This window comes from Linepithema humile, chromosome 3 (assembly GCF_040581485.1).
Source record: "Linepithema humile isolate Giens D197 chromosome 3, Lhum_UNIL_v1.0, whole genome shotgun sequence".
Taxonomy (NCBI): Eukaryota; Metazoa; Arthropoda; class Insecta; order Hymenoptera; family Formicidae; genus Linepithema; species Linepithema humile.
Window position 1 is genome coordinate 22,318,692 of NC_090130.1, and position 24,348 is coordinate 22,343,039.

The following is a 24,348-nucleotide window of genomic DNA, read 5'->3' on the forward strand; positions in this document are numbered from 1 at the left end:
TCGCGGTGATTTCCAGTCGGCGACAAGTTCCGCGTGTTCTAGCGCTCGCGATTTTACGACTCGAGGAAATGCCTTCTTCGGCGAGAGCCGGCTGAAAGGTTGACCGTCAACTCTGTCGCTGTCACAAAGTAAAGATGCATCTTCCATTCGAGGCCTTGCCCGCGCCAGCTTTCCTTTGCTGCGATGCACACACGTAATCACGTACGCCCGTGCGTGCACGCGTGGATACGCGTACGTACATAAGCGCCTCCGCTTCTGCACGCAGCGAAATCAGGCACGCATACACGCGCAACGAGCGAGCATACGCCTTCGTGAGTCGCGAGTCTTGAGCTCTGCGGTTATTTTAACAACGTGGCAACCTCTTTGTAGACCACACGCTTGTAAACTAAGAATGAAGTCTGTTCGGCAAAGCGGCGGAGGCGAAAAAAACCGCCGGCTGACGTAGTTGTTCGCGGATCTTTCTCTCGTGTCTTTTTTCGCTTTATTTATTTCAATCGATTCAGCAATTTAATGGAAACGTTATTTTTTTATTTCACTTATTCTCGTTCCACGAGACATTGAGATTAAAAACAAAATTAGTTATGTAATTCTTATTTTAAGGAAAATGGAAATACAATTGTGATATTTTTACAAACGCAGCTCTTTTATTTAAATGCGCTGCGTCGTTGAATTCGTGTAGCACGAGGACAAGTATACGATCTAGGCGAGGGAATCTAGGAGTGAGATTCCTCGACAGCGCGAAATGTTGCGGATAAGAGGCAGCGCGGTTAAATCAGATGTTTATACGAACGTGCGTGAAAGTGGACGCGCGGATGCGAGCGTGTGGAAGCGAGGTTACACGCGGCGCGCACGAGTTCCGACGCACAGGGACGACACTCTCTCGCCGTATTTTTGCACGTCTTCTCTTTCCTCCTCCCGTTCCCCCTCCTCCTTCCTCCTACGCGTCGCGTCGTGAGTCACGCTCTATATTTAGAAGCTCGTAGAGCGCGTATCTCGCGCTCATATGCGCGCACGCATCGCTCCGGCATCGCAAAAATATATGTCACGCTCCTCTTTATATCTGCGATGGGCCTCAGGATGATGTGTCTCTTATCCTCGCGGCCGCGATGTGTGGTCCGTCGTAAACCCATACACACCGCGGCCGCTACGCGGCGCGTCGCGTCGCGGCGCCTCAGCTCGTTAGGAATCGCGACCGAAATACATTGTCTGTATTTTTGACCTATGCGACCCAATCTCGAGCCTAATCTTAAGCGTATATGTTAGAAGATATTTTTATTTAGAAGATTGCAAAATACAAAGTTACGGTTAGTCTATCATACATTTGACGTATTTGCTGCGATTCATTGTGTAAGAACCGCGTGATTATTCGCGGGAGCGAAATCCGCGTCGCGCCGGATTGCCGATCCGACGCCGAGACAAAGGTAATCGCACAAGTGGTCGGGAAGCGCTCCTCTCGTCGCCAGGACACAAGAAGAATACCAAAGCCGCGCATTTAAAGCCAGAACGCCGCGCGCGGAGGAACAATGGTTGGCACGGCGGGGCGGGGGTGTGTTACCACGCTCCGCGCGGGCGGATAGGGTGGCTTTAGAGGCGAACGGCGTGACAACCCCTCTTTCTCGTCACGGCAAAGTTTCATCACCGCCACGACGCAAACTCATTCCCAGCCCCTCCGGCTGAACTTCGACCAACAACTTCGGGTCTCCTCCTCGTTTATTCCGGGTGACTGCATTTTCGTTCCATCGCGCGCGCACGGGATTGTACTCTCCTCCTCTACCTTTCACTCCCGCATCTTCCTCTCGCTTTTGCCGCCTGCTACCCTCGCCGATCTCTCCGCCCGTGTCTCTTTCTCTCTCACTCTTCTTCGGCCACCACATACATTTCAACCGACACTGTGGTATGCTCCGTGGAAAATCGAGTGTGCTCTCAATCGTATCGAGATCCCTCCAAAGCACAGAGTATCCTCGTTTCCGCATCCGTAAGGCTGAGATCGCCAGAGATCATTTCGAAATTACAAGAGACCCTGAATTTCACTGATCTACAGGGTGTCTGGCAATAATCGCCCCACCGGTCATATACAGGTAGAGGAGGTCAAATCGAGTAGAAAAGTCCTTTACCATTTTTTAATTTTCATAATAAGTACTGAGTAATTAACGAAAAAAGATCGGCGAATCCGCGCGAGTAAAGCGCGCGCGGTGAGAAGGACATCCCACTGCTATGCGATCACTAGGCGCGCGATGAAGCGTTGGGAGGAGCGCTCTACAAATGACAATGGCAACATACGAGCGGCGCGTAACGCTAGATCCTTGTGTCCTAGTGATCGCGTAGCAGTGGGACGTCCTTCTCACCGCGCGCGCTTTACTCGCGCGGATTCGCCGATCTTTTTTCGTTAATTACTCAGTACTTATTATGAAAATTAAAAAATGGTAAAGGACTTTTCTACTCGATTTGACCTCCTCTACCTGTATATGACCGGTGGGGCGATTATTGCCAGACACCCTGTATAATTATGTCCCTCCTGTTACTGCCCCAATTATCCCAGATATTTTTTCTCGATTGGAACTCTCAGGTTGGAAAACCGGCGATCAACTGCATTGTCATTTACGCAGCAGCAAGAATATTTGAGCGCGAAGCCGAATGCGAAAAGGTCTATAAGAATCTAAAAGCTGACTGAGATCCGAAGGGAGAGCACGAAATAGGATGAAGAAGAAGAGGGAAGCGGGGGGAGCCGAAGACAAACGCGCGATAGGCGGTAAAAGGGTGCGCGGAAAGGAAGATGTTAGGAGCAAGGGAAGAATTAGCTAATGGCGCACGATGAATCCGTAATGGGTTTGCGCTGTTCCAGGGGCCGCATCGGGATTTGAACGAGTTCGACTCGCCCATCCTCGCGCCGCGGAAAGCCGTGGAAGGACTGCCGAGGAAGCAACAGCGGCCGCCAGCATGCGAGTCGACTTTTCGTGTAGACGAGGGGAAAGATACGTGGTGCACGCTGGGGCGTGTAATACCTCTAGGAATGCAGAGAGAAGATGGAAGCGCAGATAGGAAAGCGCTCGTCGGAAAGCAAGCGCGAAAGAAAAAGTGAGAGAGAGAGAGATAGAAAACGATGACGGCAAAAGGGGTGGCCGTCGTGGGGAAATTCGAGCGATGAGAGTGGCGAATCCTTGCAGAAGAGCTTATAGGATTCTCAAATACTGCTGGAACGAAACGACGTTTGCGGTCAAGATATGCTTTCTCCTTCGCATTCTACCCTATCGCGATCGCAAAATTTGCGCTCAAATACGAGTCTCTACTGTTTTTCATCGAGTGGAGCAAATGATCGAGCAGTTTTTCGGCATTTCAATATTCTTCAATGTTGCTTCAAAAGTATCCAAAAGAATTGCATACATTTTCTATATGTTAAAAAAAAATAGATATTTTATTAAAAGTGAAACGTCACGCATGTACCATGTTCAAAAAATATATATTTTTCAATAAATTATAATTATATACATTATTTTTTTTAAATTCACAATCTAAAGGCCATGGAATTTTCAATATACTTAACTTTTTTACAAAATGCATAATTATGTATTTCACACCGCTCAATCATTGCAACCTATCACGCTAATGCACTGCGCATACCGTTTGTGAGGGGCCTGGCATCTCGGAATAACAGTAATCGAGACGAAAAAATCAGCGAGCCTGGTCAAATTCCTCGTTGGAGCATCGCGTCGCCTGCTAACTGCGTCTCTCCGTATTACGGCCTTAAGTGACACGGAAACGATGCGTTTTTACGCGCCATACGGTACCGTGCAATGCTATCGTCAAACATATTCCTTCCCGGCTGGTCCTCGAGCGCCAAACGGCGGGAGTCGTGCCCGTTAGTCCTCGGCGCGGAAGAGTGTCTCGTAAGGATAAGATTTTATTGCCATCGCGGGCATAAAGTCGAGAAGAATACGTTTCGACGAGGCGTCACGTAAGGCTCCCCCTCGGGGGATCCAAAGCGATTTACGAGCGTCGTCGCGGCGAGACGAGACGAGACGAGACGAGACAAGACGAGACGAGCCGAGTCGCGCGGTCCGAAACCGACGAAATCGTTGATCGCTTTCGCGATTCGATTCGCGTTACGTAAATCTCTGTATATCGCGATTTGTGCGTGCCTGCAACTAGCAAAAAAGATAGGGAGTAATCGGACGACCTGCAAGCGACGGAAGAGTAAAGGTCGCGTGTCTGTAGCTCGATAGCGTTAATCTTCCACTTTCAGATTTTGACGCTCGTTAAGTTTTTACGGGCCAAGACGTTAACGGCGCGTTTAGGGCCATCGGTAGTGCCGGAGTAGCTGCATTCTACGGCAATTTATTATTTTTTCGACGTATAACATTTGTCAAGGATGTAAATGGTGAATGTTGCGTACGACTGCGTTTCACTATTTCCTTTTTATCGAATAATTTCTTGCTAACTCGCGCCGCGCTCGTTTCGTCGTTATTACAAGAACATCTTTTTTGAAAATAAATATTTCTATGAAATTTGCAGAAATTCCGCAACTGAATAACGACTCGCATTAATTTAACCGCACAGCTTTCTTTCGTACCGCATGCACAATAGAGAATGTTCGAGGAATCGGAGCTAAAGTGTCTTTTCAGGAGTGCATCGGCGCTGATTGGCCTGTGTGGTAGACTTGGCGATAATGGCTGATCTACTAACCGGCTGACAGGAAGGAAAGAATCTCGGTGCTTCCTAGAAGACAATCAACGGAGCTCCGGCGTGGCGGCGTAGCCAAGCCATTTGGGCATGACGAGAGACTTAAAAAATACAAACTACGTCAATACGCACGCGAGCCGACTACTAGGGACAGCCCGGTTGGTTTGGGTTATCTTACGTGCCCCGAACAGCTGTCGATCAGAGGTGCTCAACCCGCAAATCAATGCTGTAAATTATATGCACGTCGATCGTGATCATAATTGCATCTCTTTCTTACTAGCCGAAATTGTTCGATCAAATTCCGTAGCAAAAATTCATCAGAGCAAAAATTTAAATTATTTGAATTATGCAACAAAGGAATCTATATTTTATACGGTCAAAATTCAAGTCGATCTTGCCGGTCCTCCTTTCGCTTCCTACTCGATAAACAGAAATGCTGTATTATGTACCTTTATTTAGCATATGCAATCTTGCGTGATGGACATATGCTGCTACCATCCGAAGGAAATTTTCTGCATGCAACGAACCGGCTGTAACCCTCCCCCCGCGCCCCGTTCTGCCGCAATCTCCACCTCCTCCTTCGCCGATATAGTATCGGTAGCGGTGCGAAGTCGACTCTGGCGAGAGTGACGGGCGCGCAACTCGCATTATTCATTATAACACTCTCGACAAGTCGTATTTTTGACGCGTAGACGGCTTCCTTTGGCCTGTTACTTCCCGATACACGCGTTCTCTGACGCGCTTGCAAGGCACGCAACGATCTTGATGTAGAGTTCGTCTCTCAACGAAAGCGCAAATAAACAAATGAAAAACTATTTAACGGCTATTTAGCTCGAAAAAAATCGTGCAAAAATTATTTCATTATTTCTCACTAATTGTTTTTCTTATAAAATAACAAAATATAGAATAATAATAACAAAATTTATCAAACATTACAAATATGTCTCTTTGGGCATCTAAAAATATTTAATTAAAAATTCTATACGGTATCCAAAATTAATTACATTATTATAGAAATGTATTTCTATATGATTTTTTTTTTCAATATTAATCAAAATTGACGAAATGTTGTCAGTATTTATTGAATATTCACGTTATAGTATGATACAATGTAGAAGACGAAAAAAGTACGATGAGACATTGACAAAAGAAAGAGCAGGAGGGAGTATACATCGCTTCTACCACCAGAAAATTTACGATCGACTCTCGTCAACACCCCGGGGGTTCCGGGCAAAAAAAGAGGTGTTTCCGATAAACCGGTGCGGTCGAGCCACGGCGTATGACTGCATCGTGAGAAAAGATAAGCCCCGCGTTTGGTCGGGAGAATATACGTACGCATATCTCGGAGCTACAAAACGTAATTAATGTCGCGTTAGAGTTATAAGATTTCCGGCGGAGTGATAACGGCTGACGAATGGCCTCGCGAAAGAATCGAAATATCCCGGCGAGCAACGCGGACTTGTGCGCGATAAAGCGAGAGAGTTTCGTCAGTCGTTTGATTATCGTCGCGTCAGAAGAAGATTGATTTAATCAATCGGCATATTATATCGGCTTGCGTAAAACAAATACAGCATTTTTAGCCACTGGTAAATATACGATAAATTCTGATGTTCTATTTTTGCAGCGTACCAGTTTTGAATTGACTCGACAAATTTTTGAATTTATATTATCATTCATTTCAACATTGTTCGTTTCATTTCAACATTTTAACACAAAAGTTCTCCATTGTTAAACTCTCCGTCGCGGAAACTCGCGGCAACGTTTCCGCGCAAATTCCCTTAGCGAATTTCACAGCGGCGGTTGCGCTTACGAAACGCCAAAGCACGTATCTGTCGATCGCGAAACGCGTTATCGATCACCGGTTTTGCAATCGCTCCTAGTTCGCCTCAGTGGAAAAGGATCTCGCGTGCGATTCTCTGGATCCGTGCACGCTTCACCGAACGCGGTAATACGCCTCCGAATCGCGTAATAAAAATGCGCACGCTCGATGAAAAGCTGACGGTGCGCGAGAGAGGATTGCAGCTGAAACCGACACGGCTGAACGGGAGCGTTTGATAATGCGGCCATCGATAGCCCGACTAGATTTGGCAATCGTGCGTAATTGCGCCGATATTTCACATAAGCCGCTTAATTGATTTTTCTGCGGGGCGCGCGTAGCGTTCGCGCGCTCGAGAGATAGAGAATGAAAATTTACGACTATTTTTAAATCATTCGGAATATACCGACGTTTATTAGGATGCCGATGAAACGAGGTAGAGAGGTAAATATTCTGAAATTTGCTCTTGGCAAACGGCCGATAAATAATACCGCGTGCGTTTATTTATTTTTGTTAATTATTGCTACGATTATTTACACACACAGTGGCGATACTCTGGGAAATAACATAAAGCACGACACTCCCTTTAACACGCGCGAATGTGCAATATCAAGAATTATTCGCGACCCAATTAAACGCGGTTGCATAAAAGTTTAATAAGTACAAATGCTCCAGCATTCGCAAAAAGAAACTGTGGACTTTTTTCAAATAACAAAACTTTTTTTTATTACATTATAATGTCTTTACGATCAAATCCTTGTCGAACTCGAGACTTTATCCGTTACTCAAAGAATTAATCGACCAGATGGTCGAGCGTCTTATTTCCAATTTACAGCACTGCAGTTGCAGTCCGCTGACGTGGGTTCGCCTATCGGGCGAGACTCTTTGATAAGAAAATTTTTTTTTCTCAGAACCGAATCGAGGCACACCATTACCGAGAACCGACCAAGGAAGAAGATAACGAACTCTGCGCGCAAGCCGCCGCTCAAATCAATGAACTCTGATAAGTTGCCTCTCGGTAGGAACGCGGTTGCAAAAATCACAGAGATTAGAGGCATAGTAAACAATAATATTAATGAGAGAGTGCCAGCCGCGCTGTCACGTCCGGCTATCGAACCGTCCCGAGAGCCATCGATACCGCGCGCGCGAGTGACGCGAGTTTATTATTCATTAACATGCCAATTAACTTCAGTGTGTGGTGACCGGCCCTGGCTTCTCCATCCGCTCCCCCTCCCCCCCCCTTTTCCCGCCCAATCGCGCCACGGTCGCGTCTCATAAACTTTGTAAACGTGTCGTTGCGAGCGCGAGCGGTGTCGTTGCAAATGTACACATTTCATAATTTAATCGCTTCCTGGTGCCATCTGCGCACTATCGATCATTCGCGGCTGCACAAGTTGAGAACCTCTCGCTGCTGCGGTTTCGATAATAATAAGGCGTGTTACGCCAATTTCTGCAGTTGCGTCTCGGATGTTTCCAATTTGTAACGGGCTATTAAATCGTTCGGTTGTAATAATGGTATGTGTTCTTGTTATAAATCAAAATAAAGAATAAATATTGGCCTTTCATCCCTAAAATATTTGCGCGTGAGGTATTAAAGTCTTTTCGTGTTTATACTCGTGATAAAAGGTAAACGAAAGTTTCCAGCTGATGGCAGGACGATGGCAGGGACGGTCAGTGCTCGACGTTTTACGCAGGGCTGAGCCGCCCTCGGAGAAGAAAAAGGGGTACAAGACGCGCAGAAGTTCACGACATGAAGGCCTCATTATGCCACGAGGAAAAGAGAGAGAGAGAGAGACGCGGCGGAGGAACCAGCGCGAAGGAAGAAGCGCGGCTTTACGTAAAAGGGGGCAAAAGAAGAAAAAAGATTACGGCCCGATAACTGACCGATACTGCCGCTCGTTGAAAACACAGAAAACAGAGAATCAACCTCATTACTTCTATCTCTCTCCTTCGGCGCCCCTTTCTCTCTCATCCTCTCCTCCATATAAGCCGATTTCCAGGAATTCCTCGTGATCTTTAGTTTCTGTACAAGCTTTAACACGCTCGCTCTTCCCCATCCCGCCTCCCCGTTCCTCCTGCTGCCAGTCCCCGTTGTCACTTTGCTTCTTTCTTCCTCGACCGACACACACCCGATAGTTGTCAGAAACCGGAGGATATCTAACTCTTTCTCCTTTTCTCACGCTCCGCACATTTCTCCCTTTCCGTGCATGACGAGGAAAGGAAGAACAATCGAGAGGTGAGAAAAAGCTGAGACGATGGAGACGAAGTCGACGAACCGTCGATTAAGGATCTCTCAAAAGGCACGAAAAGTCGAACGTCGAAGGTTGTTACGGAGGGACAGCCGTCGGTTGACAGGACCCGTTCCGGCCGAATCGAAAGACCCAATCTGCTCGAAAGTGTCCGAATACGAGGAAAAAAGGGCGCGGGAAAGACGCGAGAGATTCTCTCTGTTTGCTTGTCGCTCGAACGATAGCGCGTATTCCAAAGATAGAATGATCGATACGTGTTTAAGATCTTTCCTGAGATAGTAAATCGTGTCCGAGGTGAGATGTTAATCGCCGGTGCTCTATTAACTTAAAGGTTCTTGAAACGACCTGGCACAGCGTACCTTGTCAAATATTTAGATAAATTAGTTCCTCGCCCTATATAAGAGCAGGCAAGATTTTTGTCACATTTTCTATTCTTTATGCTCAAATTTGATAATTTGCAGTGGAGAAAAAGAAAGAATAGATTCCATATCACGCGTTGATATTCAATAATATATCTTGTCAACGCACCTATCTTAATGCTTTTGAAAACATGTTCGCAAAAAACAGATTAGATAGCAGATAGTTCTAAAAGGACTATCATCATCTACACAAAGTATGTTTAACGATCGTACTATGTACCTGCGCGTTTATGATCGCCGAGCGCGATATATTAATGCATAAAAAAAAAAGGAAGAAACGACAGATAAGCATCAATGCGTGGTGGCATGAAACATCGCCGCGCCTTTTGAGAACAAGGTAGCGCACCGAGAACGCGTATTTGATCGGCAAGGTGATGAGGGAATTAACGTGCGTTCGTTTGCAAGGAGTAAAAGTGCGGGATATCGCGCGCGAGATAAATTTTACGAGACCGCGCGCGGCTATCGCCGTCGTCGTCGTACGTACAGGTATATTTACCACGCTCGCTCTCGTATAGCGCATGGCGCATAGTTCCTCGGGGCTGTGTATCGCGATCGGTCAGCCACGGGCCGAGATAGAATCTTTTATAACCTCCGCGAGAGAAGAGGAACGTGTTTATATCCGCGAGCGATTGCGACACGATATGTTAATGCCCGAGCCGCGCTCTTCCCACGTGTCGGCGCCGTGCCGCGTTTCCCATCCTAGAAAACATTACGGCTGACACACGTGATGTCTCCATCGAAGCTTTCACGAAAATGTCGCCGGACGATGGATGGGACGACATAAATGTCGCATAGCGACGTACGTTTAAAAAACGAGTGTCAAATGTATCGCCCGTGCTTTGATTTTTATTGTATGCGCCGCGCCACAGCCTGGCAATAGGTATAATAAACCTGTTTGTGGCCTAAACGACACTTAAGATTGAGTTCATAACTTTTTCTGAGCAGTCTTTCACGAGCAATTTATGGAACTTTATCGACTTGCCATCGTTTCCTCGAGGCAACCGCCATTAGTACGCGACCAATTTCCCACGTGATACGTTATCGAAGAGTTTTTGGAAAAAAATATATGTTTACGCGCCGCATGCGGTGACCAGCGAGGTTTAACGAGTGATGGAAATACAAATTAAGTTTGTGCCGACGTCGTCTATCGCAGTGCGACCGAAAAACGAACGCTCACGATGATATCTCGCGGCAAACAAACCGGCACGTTAATGAGGGCCCGCGAGAGGGAGAGGGCGAAAAAAACAGTGGATAGACCGAAAGGAGGAAGGAAAGCGAATCGAGCAAATACCTCGCACGATGACAACCCCTGGATATGTCGATAGCATCTCGACATTAAGTAACCAGCCGAAGCAAGTAACTCGCGCTGTACGTACGAGTAAGTAAGTCTACGTGCGTCAATACTCGTCGTCCACGCAGGGGTCAGACAGCCTAATCAATTTGTACGATCATCTGTATATCGTGAACCGTTGCGCATAGATAGACATCATTGATGCCCTTATTAAACATTTTGCCTTCTAATTAATTAGGTTTAAATTGTCACTGCGTGTTAAAACGTAAGTGATACTACTGTTGAAAACTGATGAAGGAATAACGCAATCTTATTTATTGAAGAGAGTCGACTCGATATAACGAGTAACGACTCGTTATATCGTTAAACGACATTTCGGAGCGCACTTACACGATGTAAACGATTATTCGTCGCGAGGTGGTCGTGTCCGCGCTAATGTATTCGATGCTCGTATCGTTTCCTCACTTCTCGAAGCCCGCGGACGTGCTTTCGCGTTAATGACGTGCATGTACGCGCTGCGTCGTTCACGCGTCGCGATCTGCGAGAGATACGAGACGCGATGCGACGTAATGAATAACATTTCACTGCAAGTTCATTGATTTATAAAAACATAATTAAAAAATATCGCGCGCGTATACTTGTCGCGATATCAAGAACGGAAATATCGCCGGGTGAGATAATCCAATAATAATAATCGTACTAATCAATAATTATAAATGTCATAGACGGTCTTATCATGTGAGCGTAATTTATGTTGACAAGCGCGATTTGCCTAAGCTCGATTGGATTTCCGCGTATCTAATGTATGTCAATTAAGTTTTTTCCGCCGTTTTTAATCGATTGTGCATAATTAGACAGAACATGCACATTTACGTTCGTCATGTTGCATGTTTCATATAAACACAATTTCCAAGCCGAGCCGGCGTATCAGATCGCGCTTGAGTAAGAAACAAAGCGGCGCGGCGTGCGGAGAGCATATCTCATCTCGCGGACGTTCGCCAAACACGCGCTATCGTAGCTCGGTGAAAGCGCCGATTGCGGATTATCATGTTCCTGTCGCAGCGCAGAAGAGCCATCAATTTTTTTTCTCTCTCACGATCTCGCGTGCGTCAACGGCCGCGCTTTCTATAGCAGCCACGTGCGAAACTCTCGGGTTCTACGCTCTTTCACGACAGATCTCGCGCGCCGAGATTGATATCTGGTCACGAACTAGCTGTAGCCCGTGCGCGCGCTACACGCACGCTCAATTCGCAGATATTAAATCTGAAGATGACTTAACGCTGTCGGATGTGTGTTCTATACAAGGAATCGAGAAAATTATTGCCTTCAACGGATTTTTTGGCGTGGAGAGTCGACGATATGTCGCATTAGGTAATATTATTTGTTTCCCTTTTAATCTTCGTGCCAATATGTAATTAAACAAAAAGTTCGTAAATACTACTGGCACGCGAAATTTCCATTAGACGATATCATTATTTCGAGACGAAAATCGGCCAATATCATTTTGTAATTTAAAGGTAGCAAAGAGAGAAACTCTATTTTTATCATTTCTTTCTGTCAAAATATCAATGTAAAAAATGTGATGATTACACGTACAGTTTGTATGTGCAAAACTTTAAAAGTTGAGCTTTTAAAACATTAAAATAAATCCTTTCAAGTATTATATTTACGTACCAATTATTGATACATAAATTGATGCATCAACATAAATAATTCGATCGTTCACTTTGCAACATAAAGATTGCGAATTTGTACAACTAAATGGTTAGCGGGATTAAAACGATGGAATGCGCAGTCGAAAGAAACTCGCGCGAGATCCTCGTCAACATTTTTCCGCGACAAATCTTGCGCGACAGATTCGTATCGCGTCACGAAGCCGGCCGCTGCACGCGCTCCATTTGCATCGTCGAATATTACAGCAACAACGAGAATACAACGACTGTTTCTTAACTTGAGCGTTATACGCGGCACCATTCCGAGAGCCACCATTCATTTCTTCGGTCCTTCATTTCTCTCGCTCCCGCTCCGATTATCGCCGTCTCTTCTTCTCGCCCCGCCGTCGTTCGACGTAACCCGTGCTTATGATTGTTATTGATCAACCGTTTTGTTTCTCGCCCGTGTGCACGTATATATGTGCGTGCACGCTCGGCCGAACTGGCACGCCACGCGGCACTATAATGTTGGCACGACAGAGCGAATATAGAGCCGGCGGACCTTAATGAATCTTTATGGGATGATGTCGTGAACTTGTATACCCTCCGGTGACTGACTGAACCCGGTCGCGCTAACCATTGGCGCGGCTCGTTCGCCACTACTGAACTTCTCGTTCGACATTGTTGACGGATATTCTCGCTAACGTGCGTGAACAAAGCAGTAAAATAAATCATAGAAGCTATACAAAAACACATTTTTCTCTTATATTGTACAAAAATTTAATAACCATTGGCAGCAAATTTTTCTATCGCATGATTTGATTTTAAAATGTTATTTTCTTCAAAAAATGAAATTGACATAAGTTGCGCTCCGCGATAATATTTTCGGTAACCACGCCAATGCGACGGACTGCTCATTAGCTTCGACGGTGGCGTTGCCGCGAGTTTGATGGTGTGGACGCTCGCGTCCGTGTTCGTAAAATTTGAAGGGCGTGTAGAAGGCCCGTGGGGTCTCGGCTAGCCGCGCGTCTTGATTGTCATCAACTCGTTGCTCGTCGCGTGATATTGTCATTAGCCCGCCTAGCCATCGTCACCCGCGCGAGTTGTGTTTGGACATGCGTTTCTTGTCCCGCGCGCGAATGAGACCTACTTTAGGTCCGCCTTATCGATCCGTCTTGACCGATCGATCCAAAAATTTTTTATGATTCGTCAGCATACGTCTTTACGAGTCTGCGCGACTTTCAGACACGCCTAGCATTAAATTAAACTATTGCGTTCACCGTTAAAAACAAATATGCGCATATTTTAATGCGCATAATGCAAGCAAAATTGTAGTTGCGTTACACTACTCGTCTACTTTCTTTTAATAAAATAGAACTTACCAGGATCCGATGAGTCCAGGCTAGCTGGCGCTTGCTGGCTCAAAGGTCCGGGAGTACCACCACTTCCAGGGCTGCGTGCATCATCATTAGCCCCCGCGCCGGGATACGAGAGTGACGAGGAAGGTGGCCTCTGTAATGCAAAACAAGTTACAAATTAATATTGCAATTTATTTTTGCACAAAGAAACAAATCTTAGAATCGACCATCACTGCCATCGTTTGCCATCAGATAATAGACGACGATTGTATATATTATTTTCGCTTTTGATAGTCTTCTTTCATGTAAATAAAAATTTCTGACTTGTAAAGCGCGTGTCACGCTAGCGTGCGTCGGGAATTTTTTTCAAGCGTCTGCGCTGAACACGCACGTACATACAACGTGTCTCCGAGTTTCTTTTCAATCACAGATACTACATAAATAACTACAAATTACGTGTGAACTAAATCGTGAGTAATTCAATATTTCTCGAATGAGACCGAATTAAAGTTAACAGTGCTATTTCAGCGCGCTCCAGAATGCAATGTTAATTTCATACGATCGCACAAAATGTGTAATGCACACAATCGTTAAATTGACAGCACAATGTAACATTCAAACAATTTGTATTAAACGTACCGAAATAGTACATCGTCGTAAAATAGAATGTCTTATCATCGATTTTAATGGCTTTCTAGCTTCTGTTTACTCGAAACTCTAATTTTTGAAATTTTGAGATTTTTCAGAGACACCATGTATACAGGCATACGCGCACCATTGATGGCCGTACGTCGGGCCGATTTCGATCTCGATTAAAGACGGAGCACACGTACCTCTCCACGAAAATGCTGCCGGCATACTTAAATGATTCGGGGGAGCCTGGCGGGACGCGCACGACTTACGAATCAACGGATTTACTGGGAGCGTGGAGAAGTCGCGCGCGCGACGAATGTCCGCCGTAAATATTCGATCGTTTATTCTGCAGGTGTAGCCGTGTGATAATGACGCTCGTACAGAATCTCCCGCTGTAGAACGAAAAAAAGCGAGACGACTACGGTTCCTGTTGGGACACGCGTGGAATTACTTTCGCACGTGAAATGCATTTGCATATTCAATTGCGAATATATTTCGTAAATCAGTTCGACAACAATGTGTTGTTCGTAAGTATGTAAAACTGATCGCAAAAAAATGACCGATAAGTGGAAAGAAAATATTCCAAATCACTGGAAAATCGTATGTGTACATTATCGGAATTTTCTGTAAGAGAACGCGAAAAAAAAACATCAAATAAGTTCAACAAACTTTTCTCTTGCTACGAATTACTTGGCAGCATACGAATAACAGATCGTAGATCAATCTAAGGCAATTCGTTCCTCGCTGCTTCGAAGTGTTATTACAACCACGGATTGGGCGGGCGAAGAGGGCACTCATTGAATGATTCTTCATAATAATCGAATGATGAGCGAACGGGCTGATCTTCAGGGTCATTGGCTTTATTTCTCGAGCAGGAACTGAATTTTCCTCATCGAACGACATCGTCGACACATCTTTCAAGAAATAACAATGGATTTAAATATAATTTTGTTCTACTTTTTACAGAACTTATTTAAAAAAAAAGTGGTGTTTGCACGTGCTGGTTTATTGATCCCGTCTCGAGGTCGAAGGGTAAGAATTTGAAGCGGGCGAATCTCTCAATATCACGAAGCGAAATGTCTGGGTATATCACGTCTGGCCAAGCAACAATGAGTGACAGCTACTCCCACATGCTGTCATAGGCGTCATCTTCGCGATAATGTACCGACTCGCTCCCTACCTCGATTGCCTGCTCTCGTATCTCGCCTGAAATCGTTACACGGTCAACTCCGGAGGATCTGCTGGCGCAGAGACGTGAATTCACTGGTTTGCAGGAGATAGCATAAACGGGCAATTTCATCAAAATATGAAGAATGACAAGTGGCTGCATAAACATTTATAACTGCAAATAGAATATCTGTAGAACATTTGTAGAATAAATAAAAAGAAAAAATCAAGGAATCTCAAGTAAAACAATCGGAAGTTCTCCGATTTGACTAATTACTCGCGATCCTTGAATGATTATCTCGTCAGGAACTGCAGAGCTTATAAATTACACGAGCAAGTAAATACGAAAGTGAGGAGACATTAATAATGCATCGGTCGTCGTCGGCTTCCTACTGGCACCCGACACAAAACGAGGGATTATTTACGGTCATCAAGGTGAATAATCTTCAGATCATGTTCATAATAATTAGTCAATGAATATCATTTCAATAAGAATCTCTTTCGAAAAAAAAAAGAAGATTCTGTTGAATTGTTTCAAGATCAGCATAATAGTCGCTGGAATTCTCAATCACTCACTGTAACACATTATCAGATTTTATACTATAATTCGAGACTCCTTATTTGTAAATTACATACAATTAACAACAATTATTAAGCAATTTCGGACGAATGATCTCACCAAATCATCATCACGTGCTCGGCAAACTTCGATTATCTGATGAAAGCAGCTATAAAGGTTTACGTCGCGTATAGACGTGGTTCACGGCGCACTTCCAAAGCTGACGTCACTTCCTACTAAAGGCTGAATCGCCGTTTTTTAAGTGGCCAGTAGGGTCCACCGCGTGACTCGTGTCGATGCAATGATAAACGGTTAACGGGTCGACGAGCTACGCGCTCTCGTTCCACGTTGTTGCCTCTCGCTCGCACGTCCGTCCCGTTGTCCGTCTCTGTTTGTATCTGCCAGTCCGTCTACTACGGGCACTTTTAAAGCGTAATTCGACAAACCGGATGTCTGGCATGCCCCTTAAATAAATCAGTTACCCGCATCTCATATTCCACCCCCGCCCGTTTCATACCGTACGTTTCCTTCCCGTTGAGGAAAAATGTCCTTTCTCGACCACGAGAATACGTCCTTGAGAGGAAGTAATAGTCATCGAAGAACCCCTCGAAAAGCGATCGGTGAAGTTTGCGCGGGGGAGCAAGAGTGAGATCTCGAAGGACGAGTGACGATGCTAGGCAGTTTGCGCATTCCAGCATTCTTCAAGTTATCGTTACATTACGAAATGCCTCGTAGAATACACAATATCCCATGCAAATCGTTTCGTGTAAGTGCGAGCGATCAGAGAGTCGGTTTTAATATTCATCATAAAGCATAACTGGCGCGCGTTTACTGTCTCGCAGACGATAAATTACGATCGTAACCCAAAGAGGCGCGCACAAGTGCGTGCTGAATGCGTATTTGGTGATTTGGAGCATGACACTCTCTGCGCGGAATCGCGAGGAAACGCAACTCGCTCTCGAGCGAATCGCGCTTTTGAATCATTATACGCACATATTAATTGGCCGCCGTAACATAATGCCATATAATTATGTAATTAGAGGCTAAGCATTAGTCTCGCTGACTGGTTTACGGGCGAGATACGTAAATCTCTGCAATTAATTTATTGGTGCTCAAGAGCTCGAGAGGAGGCTAAGAGAACAAGACATAAACGAGGCGGACGGGTGCGATAAAGACGAAGAAGACTAGCGGATCAAAGTCGGAGAGAGACGGCCGGACAGAGACGGCGATAGATCGTGGAGGCAAGGCAGCACATTGTAGGCATGCCCATCGACTGGACCCAGATCGAGAGTCTCTGCCTTCCGAGCCGTTCCGTAGAGCGAAGCGAGAGCGGGTGAAAACGGGCACGAGGGAACGGATGAAAAAGAGACGGAAAGATGAGCTCGAGAGTGGCGGAGGAGAGAAAGAGAGGAGATGAGTTCTAGTCTCTGTCCGTGTAGTCTTGAATTTCTCCGGCGATACCGGCGGGCGTATAGGGATCATAAATTACGATTTATTGCAGTGGCAGCGCCTCCGCTAGGCGGATTATCTTACCGTTATGTCAGCACGCTACAATTATATTTACATTTCCTTCGTAATGGAATACCGTGCTGGCTCATCGCACCCGTCCAGCCGCGAGACGTGTCATGGATTTTCAAGGTAACCATCGGTAGCTACCTGTCTCGGAGGATATAAAGTCGACTTAGCGTTTGCTCTTAAATTGTTTTCGACAAGAAAATCGGAAAGCTGTCTGCACATCTAAGTTAATAGAAAATCATCACAATAACTCTATCGCTATTTTCGTCTTAGAAATAATGTACGGAATCCAAATCTAACATCGAGCAAAAAAAATTCACGCTCGGTTCACGCTGGATCAGCATTTTTGTGTCAGTATTTTCCCCTTCCGTCGATCACGTTCGAGTTAAAGACGTACAATTTTGTCATAACGGATTTTATAGAGTAAAGAAGCAGAAAAAAACGCGCCGTAGGTGGGACTTTAAGAGGTCCCACTAACGATAGCCACAAGATCCAAGCGATTAAATGGCCACGAGTTTAAACCTTAACAAGGTGTACACCTGACTGGGGAATGATTTTAAAACGGTCGTATAAACGAAACAAATTTATGGCTACTGAGGTGAGGAGGGAAACGAGAGGGAAGAACGAGACGGGCGGCAGCCTGTTTTGGAGCTCGGGCCAGCATCCGTCTCCTTTCACGGGATGAACGCACGAGTGAGCAACGCGTTAGGTACAATACAAGAAGAAGACGGACCGGCCGCTCATAAATATGGAATCCAAGTATTTGGCGCGTTGTCAATAAAACGAAATCCAGTGCTGTTGCTTTTACGATTCCTACTGCATCCGTCGCTTTTGACGTGTTATCGAGAACACGACTCGCTACGAAAACTGGTTTGGATATCTACTCGCGACGCTAGGATTTCTTATACCGTAAAAATTCGGCAACATATTTGCGATATTGATTTTTGCGAATATATATTGCACTGTTTTCGGCATAAAAGAATCTATTATGAGTAAAACGAATATTGCATATCTATATATATAATTATCCTTGTTTAAAAAGACATGTTAAAATGTACATGTTATGTTTCAATCAGTGAAATTAAATACAATTACAATCAAATTTAATTTCTAACTTATATATAACTGTATAATCACTTTAGCAAAAATAGTTTCGACGTCAGAAAAGAGAAAACAATGTATACGTGATAAATTTGGGACTAGGAGCTCTATAGGTCTACGAGAACAGAACCGAGTTTAGATCAGAAAGACGCGACGGGAAAGGGAGGTTTAAGAGGCAAAAGGTCCAGCGAGAAGGAGGGCCCGCACTCGACCAGCTGATGGATCTAATCAACATTCCTCCCTAATCACGATGTAATCCTTTCTCTCTCTCTCTCCGGATACTCTCCGTTCCTCTTCTCTTCACGTAAGAGCCTCTCGACTTCCCGACTCTGTATATACAGTGCCTTGCCTTTCGTTCTTTTCGTCTTGCTCGCTCCCGTCCCAGTTCCCTCGGACTAGATGGAGATTCGCAGATGCGTCCACCTCTCGTTCCGCCGTCGCCGCCACCGCAGTCGTTTTAATTTAACCGCCGTATAAATTAGACTCCCAAATGATGGCTTGCCTGAAAAAACCGCCGCGACCACGAAAAACCGGCGGTGCGCCGTAGGTGATCCGCGCTGACGAACTACCTCCACCGAATCTTCGAGATTTATAATGCGGTAACATGAGATTCCGGGCGAAGTACGTTTGTACGGGATCATCCGTTATATTCTTGGGAATTAATTAAACCTAAGAACGAACATCTTCTCTTCACTTTCAAAATTTTTCACGTGCTACATTTTATATATGAAATTTATGCTTAAATTAATGTCTGAGTCTCTAATCAAATGAAAATATGCATTCCTACATATAATCACATGAAATTATTCAACATTGTTCATATTGAATGTTCTTCATAAGAATTTCTTATTCGCATCAACGTCACGTTAATATTACTCAGGTAATATTATTCGAATCAAATAATTGTTCAAAGCGCTCGTTCCAAATATCCAGATCATTCACGCGATTATGCATTATGCATCATGCATTAGCAAATGCATTAGCTGCAAAATCGCGTATTATTTTATCTCTCACACGTATCACACTGTAGCACATCCGCGACAATATAATATTGAATAAAAAGAAGAAAGCGAGAGAAAAAATGGAAGGACGCAAGATAATTCCCTCGCATTAACGCGGTATCTCAAGATAGTGCTCGACGGACGTGGCCGAATGCGGCAGGATTTTAATCCCCGTGCATCCTCTCGATCTCGGGGTTGAATGTCGCCGAAGGAAAGGCCCACAGTTTGCGGGTGCCAGCGATAACGGCGGGCAACGTACCGGCAACGACACGATTGAAACCGGCAGCGACGACCAGCGGGCGTACTATCGAGCTCGCCTCATATCTAGCGGTACGGTGGCGGCGTTCTTCGGCTAATTGGTTTCCCATGTTGCCTCCGCTCCCTCGGGATAAGACGGCTTCGCCAGCCTCCTCCTCTTTCTCCTTCACCCTACCTTCTATTTCTTATGCCTCTTTCTTCCCAACCTCTCGTACACATCGGCGGTGTATACCCGCTTTTCTCGCCGGTATTTTAAGCGAGCGAACTCAACTAATCGCCATATTAATGATACATCGTTATCTTATTTCAAGCAGACGCTTTCGCTTTTTTTTAATATAAAATTACACCCGCAGTTTCTGCTTAGCAGATTTCGTGAAAGATACGACGCCGCTAATTGGGAATCAACGAGATAAGAATTAGCGTTTCAAATGGCAAATTATTCAAGGTCAAGGATAGAACATCCACGATGAGAGGGATTTTAATAAGATCGAGAGCGAATTTGCACGCACAAGCGCGTCGAGGGTAGCGCGTGCGTGTAGGATAAGCGAGCGGGGCGAAAGCGACGCTAACGATTGCCAAGAGGCAGCATCTTATCGTGAACTGCAATCGCATTAAGCGCGGACAGTGACACCCAGCTCCGGCATGTATATACACGTTCATTAGCGCGAAAAATAATCGAGGGCTCGCGAGCATTGTGCGAAGAAACGGGACCAGTCGTTAATGTTCCTTGTTCGTTGCCGACAAAAGCCGTCGCGATAGAACTTATTATTTCGCTAAATTGACTTTCGTGAAAGCTAAACTGATCACGTTGAATGTTGAAGAAACCGTTGATACAATCCAATCGCGAGTATTTGAGAAAATTCGCTAACGATTTAAAAATTTTGTTGCGCCGACAAACGGTGTTCTCAAAATTTAGCAAAAAAAATTTCGACTATCTATGTGTAAACAATTGTGTAGATTGTGAAGTGTAAATGATTCGTGAGAACCACTGTTCGTACGAGAAAGAGAGAGATGAACCGGACGGACGAAGCCTTGATAACGGCCACTCTGCCCACATATGTTAACGCGTTCGCACAGGCATCGCGTGACACACACTACGGTACGCATACGGCACGCATATGAACGAGGAAGAGACGTATTGACAGCGACGGTACTCGACCTGAAACCCACCAAAACGTTTCACTGAGGAGACGTTTCGAGCCGACAGTAACGCTAGCCAGGATCACGAATGTGGCGCGCAACTCGTCTAATCGGGCGCGAGTACTCATCATCGAAGAGTGAACGAATGCATGAAGCGATCTCGGGAAAAAAATAAATCTGAAAATAAGCCAGATAATGTTCACTCTTTCTCGAAGTCGGTGCTTTGAATTTCGACGAACGGCACGTTAATCCAGTCCAGGAGGACAACGTAATCCAAGCTAACACCCGTGTTTTTGTACGACGCGAGCGGCCCATCGACAAGAGTCTCTCGTCGTCCCTTCAGCGAGGGCGGATTTGATCCGAAGGCGCGATAAGGCGAATTGGAAACCCTGTGACACGCGTACAGTGTCAGTCGATCTGTCCGTGTGTTACCACACTTTGCGCGGATACTCAGCGCTTTGCCACGCCCGCGTCGCGAGCGCGCTTGATCGCGCAGCGTCTGGGGAGCAGCGCGTCCCCTTTCTCGGAATATGGATCCATATTCGTAAAATGCATCCATATTTAATGAGGTCGTCACCGCGCGCGAACCTCCGGAATGGAGCGCGATGCAAATTCTTATGAAAGCCTGGCTCCCAGCGAGAATCAAATGGTCCGTCAAGAACACGCGGGGACCGCACGCTCCCGGATCCACGTACATGTATCCCGCGTGTGCTGAAAAATAGAAGAACCCACGAGATCTTCCGCCACGGTAAATTCGAGCGATATCCCTCGACGGATAGATATAAATGTAAGACGCGAGTTAGGGACAAGCTCGTGCTACGAAAATCTTCGATTGAAAATTCTTCGCGATAATATTCGAAAATATTTTCTCTTTTTAAATAATTAATGCACCATTTTACGTAATTGTCCGTTATATATATATATACTTATCTATATTGTTAAATAATACAGCTTAAGATTTTGTGAAAGCATATAGAGTATAACTTACGGAGCGAAAAACTCAGCGCGAAAGGTTAACGTCTCATAACCGTCATCGATAATTAATTGTTGATATAATTAATACGTGTTAGCTTAGAACATAAACATAATACAGGAGAGGCACGAGCACGCCCCGAGATATGCATCGGCAATCGATCATTATTCGTCCGTGCGGCTGGTTACTATGGCGAAGCAACGCGTCATATAATGAGACGGCGGCCGGTGGAGAAGCCCGCTAATAATAACGCGCGCAATCAAACGCTCGAGTTCGAGAGATGCTGTTTCTATTGCCGGCATACAGGAAGAGGAGAACTGGTCCAGAACTGTCCGCGTTCGACGTTGACCACACAACGTTGGCCGTCAGTGAATAGATCGACGTGCGAACGATATTTCACCCTCGATTTGCGCAAATTGGCCTTTGAAAGATATCGACCACCGGACACTGTTAATTAATTACCTAAACACTTCTTCGTGTCCTGCGATATCTTCGATATTGTCAAAAAACTTATTTAGAAATATGATTCGCATAAATGTAGAACAATCGACTCTTCATCTTCGATTCTGTATACTGGTTTGAAATAAGTTCTAGAGATCGCTTAACCATAAGAGAATGATCGTGGGATTCTTTTTTAAGGAGAATGAAAACTTGACGTCGGGGATGTAAGATCGCGCTTTGAATCGCAAACGAGGAGAGAATAAGTATCTGCGGCTACGTAATCCGCAAACTTCCGTAACAATTCCGTCAGATCGGCTGAGCAGCACGATCACCACGGGCAGAAAGCAGCCACGGTCGTTAGGAGGAAATGGTTTTTAAAAGGGGAGTGTCGGAAGGGGAGCACAGGGGTTTGCTCGCTCACCTCCTGTCCTTACGTCTGTCATTCGGAACACGCAACACACTCTCTCGCACGCCATGCTATTATTATATCGCGTTGACCGCACCACCGCGGTGTCTGTATATATTTATTTACACGTACACGTCCGCGGCGCAAAGGCGCAAAAGTGTTCTCTCGTACGAATAAAAGAATCCGCAGAATCCGCACCTGTGCAGAAGAGATTCCCCCGGTAGCGAAAGAGATTCGCGATAATCAGATATTTGCGATTCACATTCCATCGATCATACTATAGATCCTTATCTTCGTACGCTCTTTATGCAGAAACATAAATAACAGTGAGAAAAACTCACTGCATTGCGTGCATTTAATGATTTCTCACTAAAGCGATACTCGAGATCTCCTGTGAATATCATGCACGGTCCGCCAATAGTAGTAGGCGTCACAAAATACGAGAGGCAGCGAGTTTTCCTGTTGACTACTCGTAGTCATTATTTTCCATGAAAAAAAAAGAAAAAACATTTTCCTTCGTGGGCGAAGTTGACGAGCGTACCGCGCGCATCTCGCGTTTCCTCTCGAGTGTCCGTCCGAGAGTTACGAATGGCGTGTAAACAATGGCCGTAAAACACGAAGATGCGGAGAGACGGCGGCAGTAAACGGTTATATCTTAATTGTCGGCGGACAGATAAAATAGGGCACTATGGGGACGTGTCGTCGACTCTACTTCTACGTGCTTGCGCCGATCTCTCGTCTCGCGCCGAGGCCGAGTTTAACAGGAAGTCTTTTACACTTCTTGCCGCTCCTCTTCTAGGTCGCGACGGTGAGTGCGGTGGGTCGCCCCTGCCGCACCCAGGCATCGCCGTTAATGCTCCCTCACGCTTTACGAGAGAGAACGGGCAGGGCCCACCGACGCCGTATAATTATCATATTACGATTATGTTTATGGTCCGACGTGACTCTAATTAAATGTGTATCCAGTCTGAGCAGCACCGCAGTCTGCACTGCTAGCAAGCTACTCCGTGTTTACAGCGATGTAAACCCGCGTGACAGAAAGGAGTTGCCTCCTACTAACGTAATTTCTTAAGCGCAGCCCTGATTAGCGAAAAAGATTAATTATATCGAATATTTGTAATACGGTATTTTTTTAAATGTTATAAAGTGTTACAATAATATTTCATTTTATTTTGTTTACTGGACCTTCACTTTACTTATCTTAATTTCAAATAAGTATCTAATTTTTATTATCCTACGATGTTTCATTCAAGTTTCGTGACTTTTTAAGAATTTTAATTATGCATTCCAAATTTTATATTACACTAAACACGTATTTCAGCCTGCATAGACAACCAATAGAATCGAAGAAAACGCAGTGATGCTTGTAAGAAGCGAGAAAGTTTTGTCACTCTTTATACAACACGATTATCACTCGAGCTCTTCGACGTCAATCGTCCCATATCAGTATATTGGTATCCCAATGTCGCCGTGCATAGGACATAACAATATCCGAGGGAATAAGAGCCATTGCCTTCTAGCAGAGCTCCGAGCGTTTACGAGCGCACGGAGCAGGGAAGAGGAAGAACGACGATCACATCGAGATTTCATTTCCAGCTTCGGGAGTCAGAAGTATACGATTGAGAGTGCTATGTGAGGAGACATTTCTTGACGAATAAAAACGATAATATTCTCGATAAGTAAATATTTGGG

The 24,348-nt window shown here is 45.2% G+C and overlaps 1 protein-coding gene across 3 annotated transcripts in view; it reads right to left on the reverse strand.

The window, feature by feature from the left end:
- The window catches only part of hth (homothorax), a 379,079-nt gene that overhangs the window by 260,815 nt on the left and 93,916 nt on the right, over nucleotides 1–24,348 (reverse strand). For all 3 annotated transcript variants that reach the window (XM_012361399.2, XM_067352622.1, XM_067352623.1), the window contains exon 7: nucleotides 13,487–13,616. In XM_012361399.2, the coding sequence (XP_012216822.1) occupies nucleotides 13,487–13,616 (130 nt within the window). The remainder of the gene's footprint in view (nucleotides 1–13,486; nucleotides 13,617–24,348) is intronic.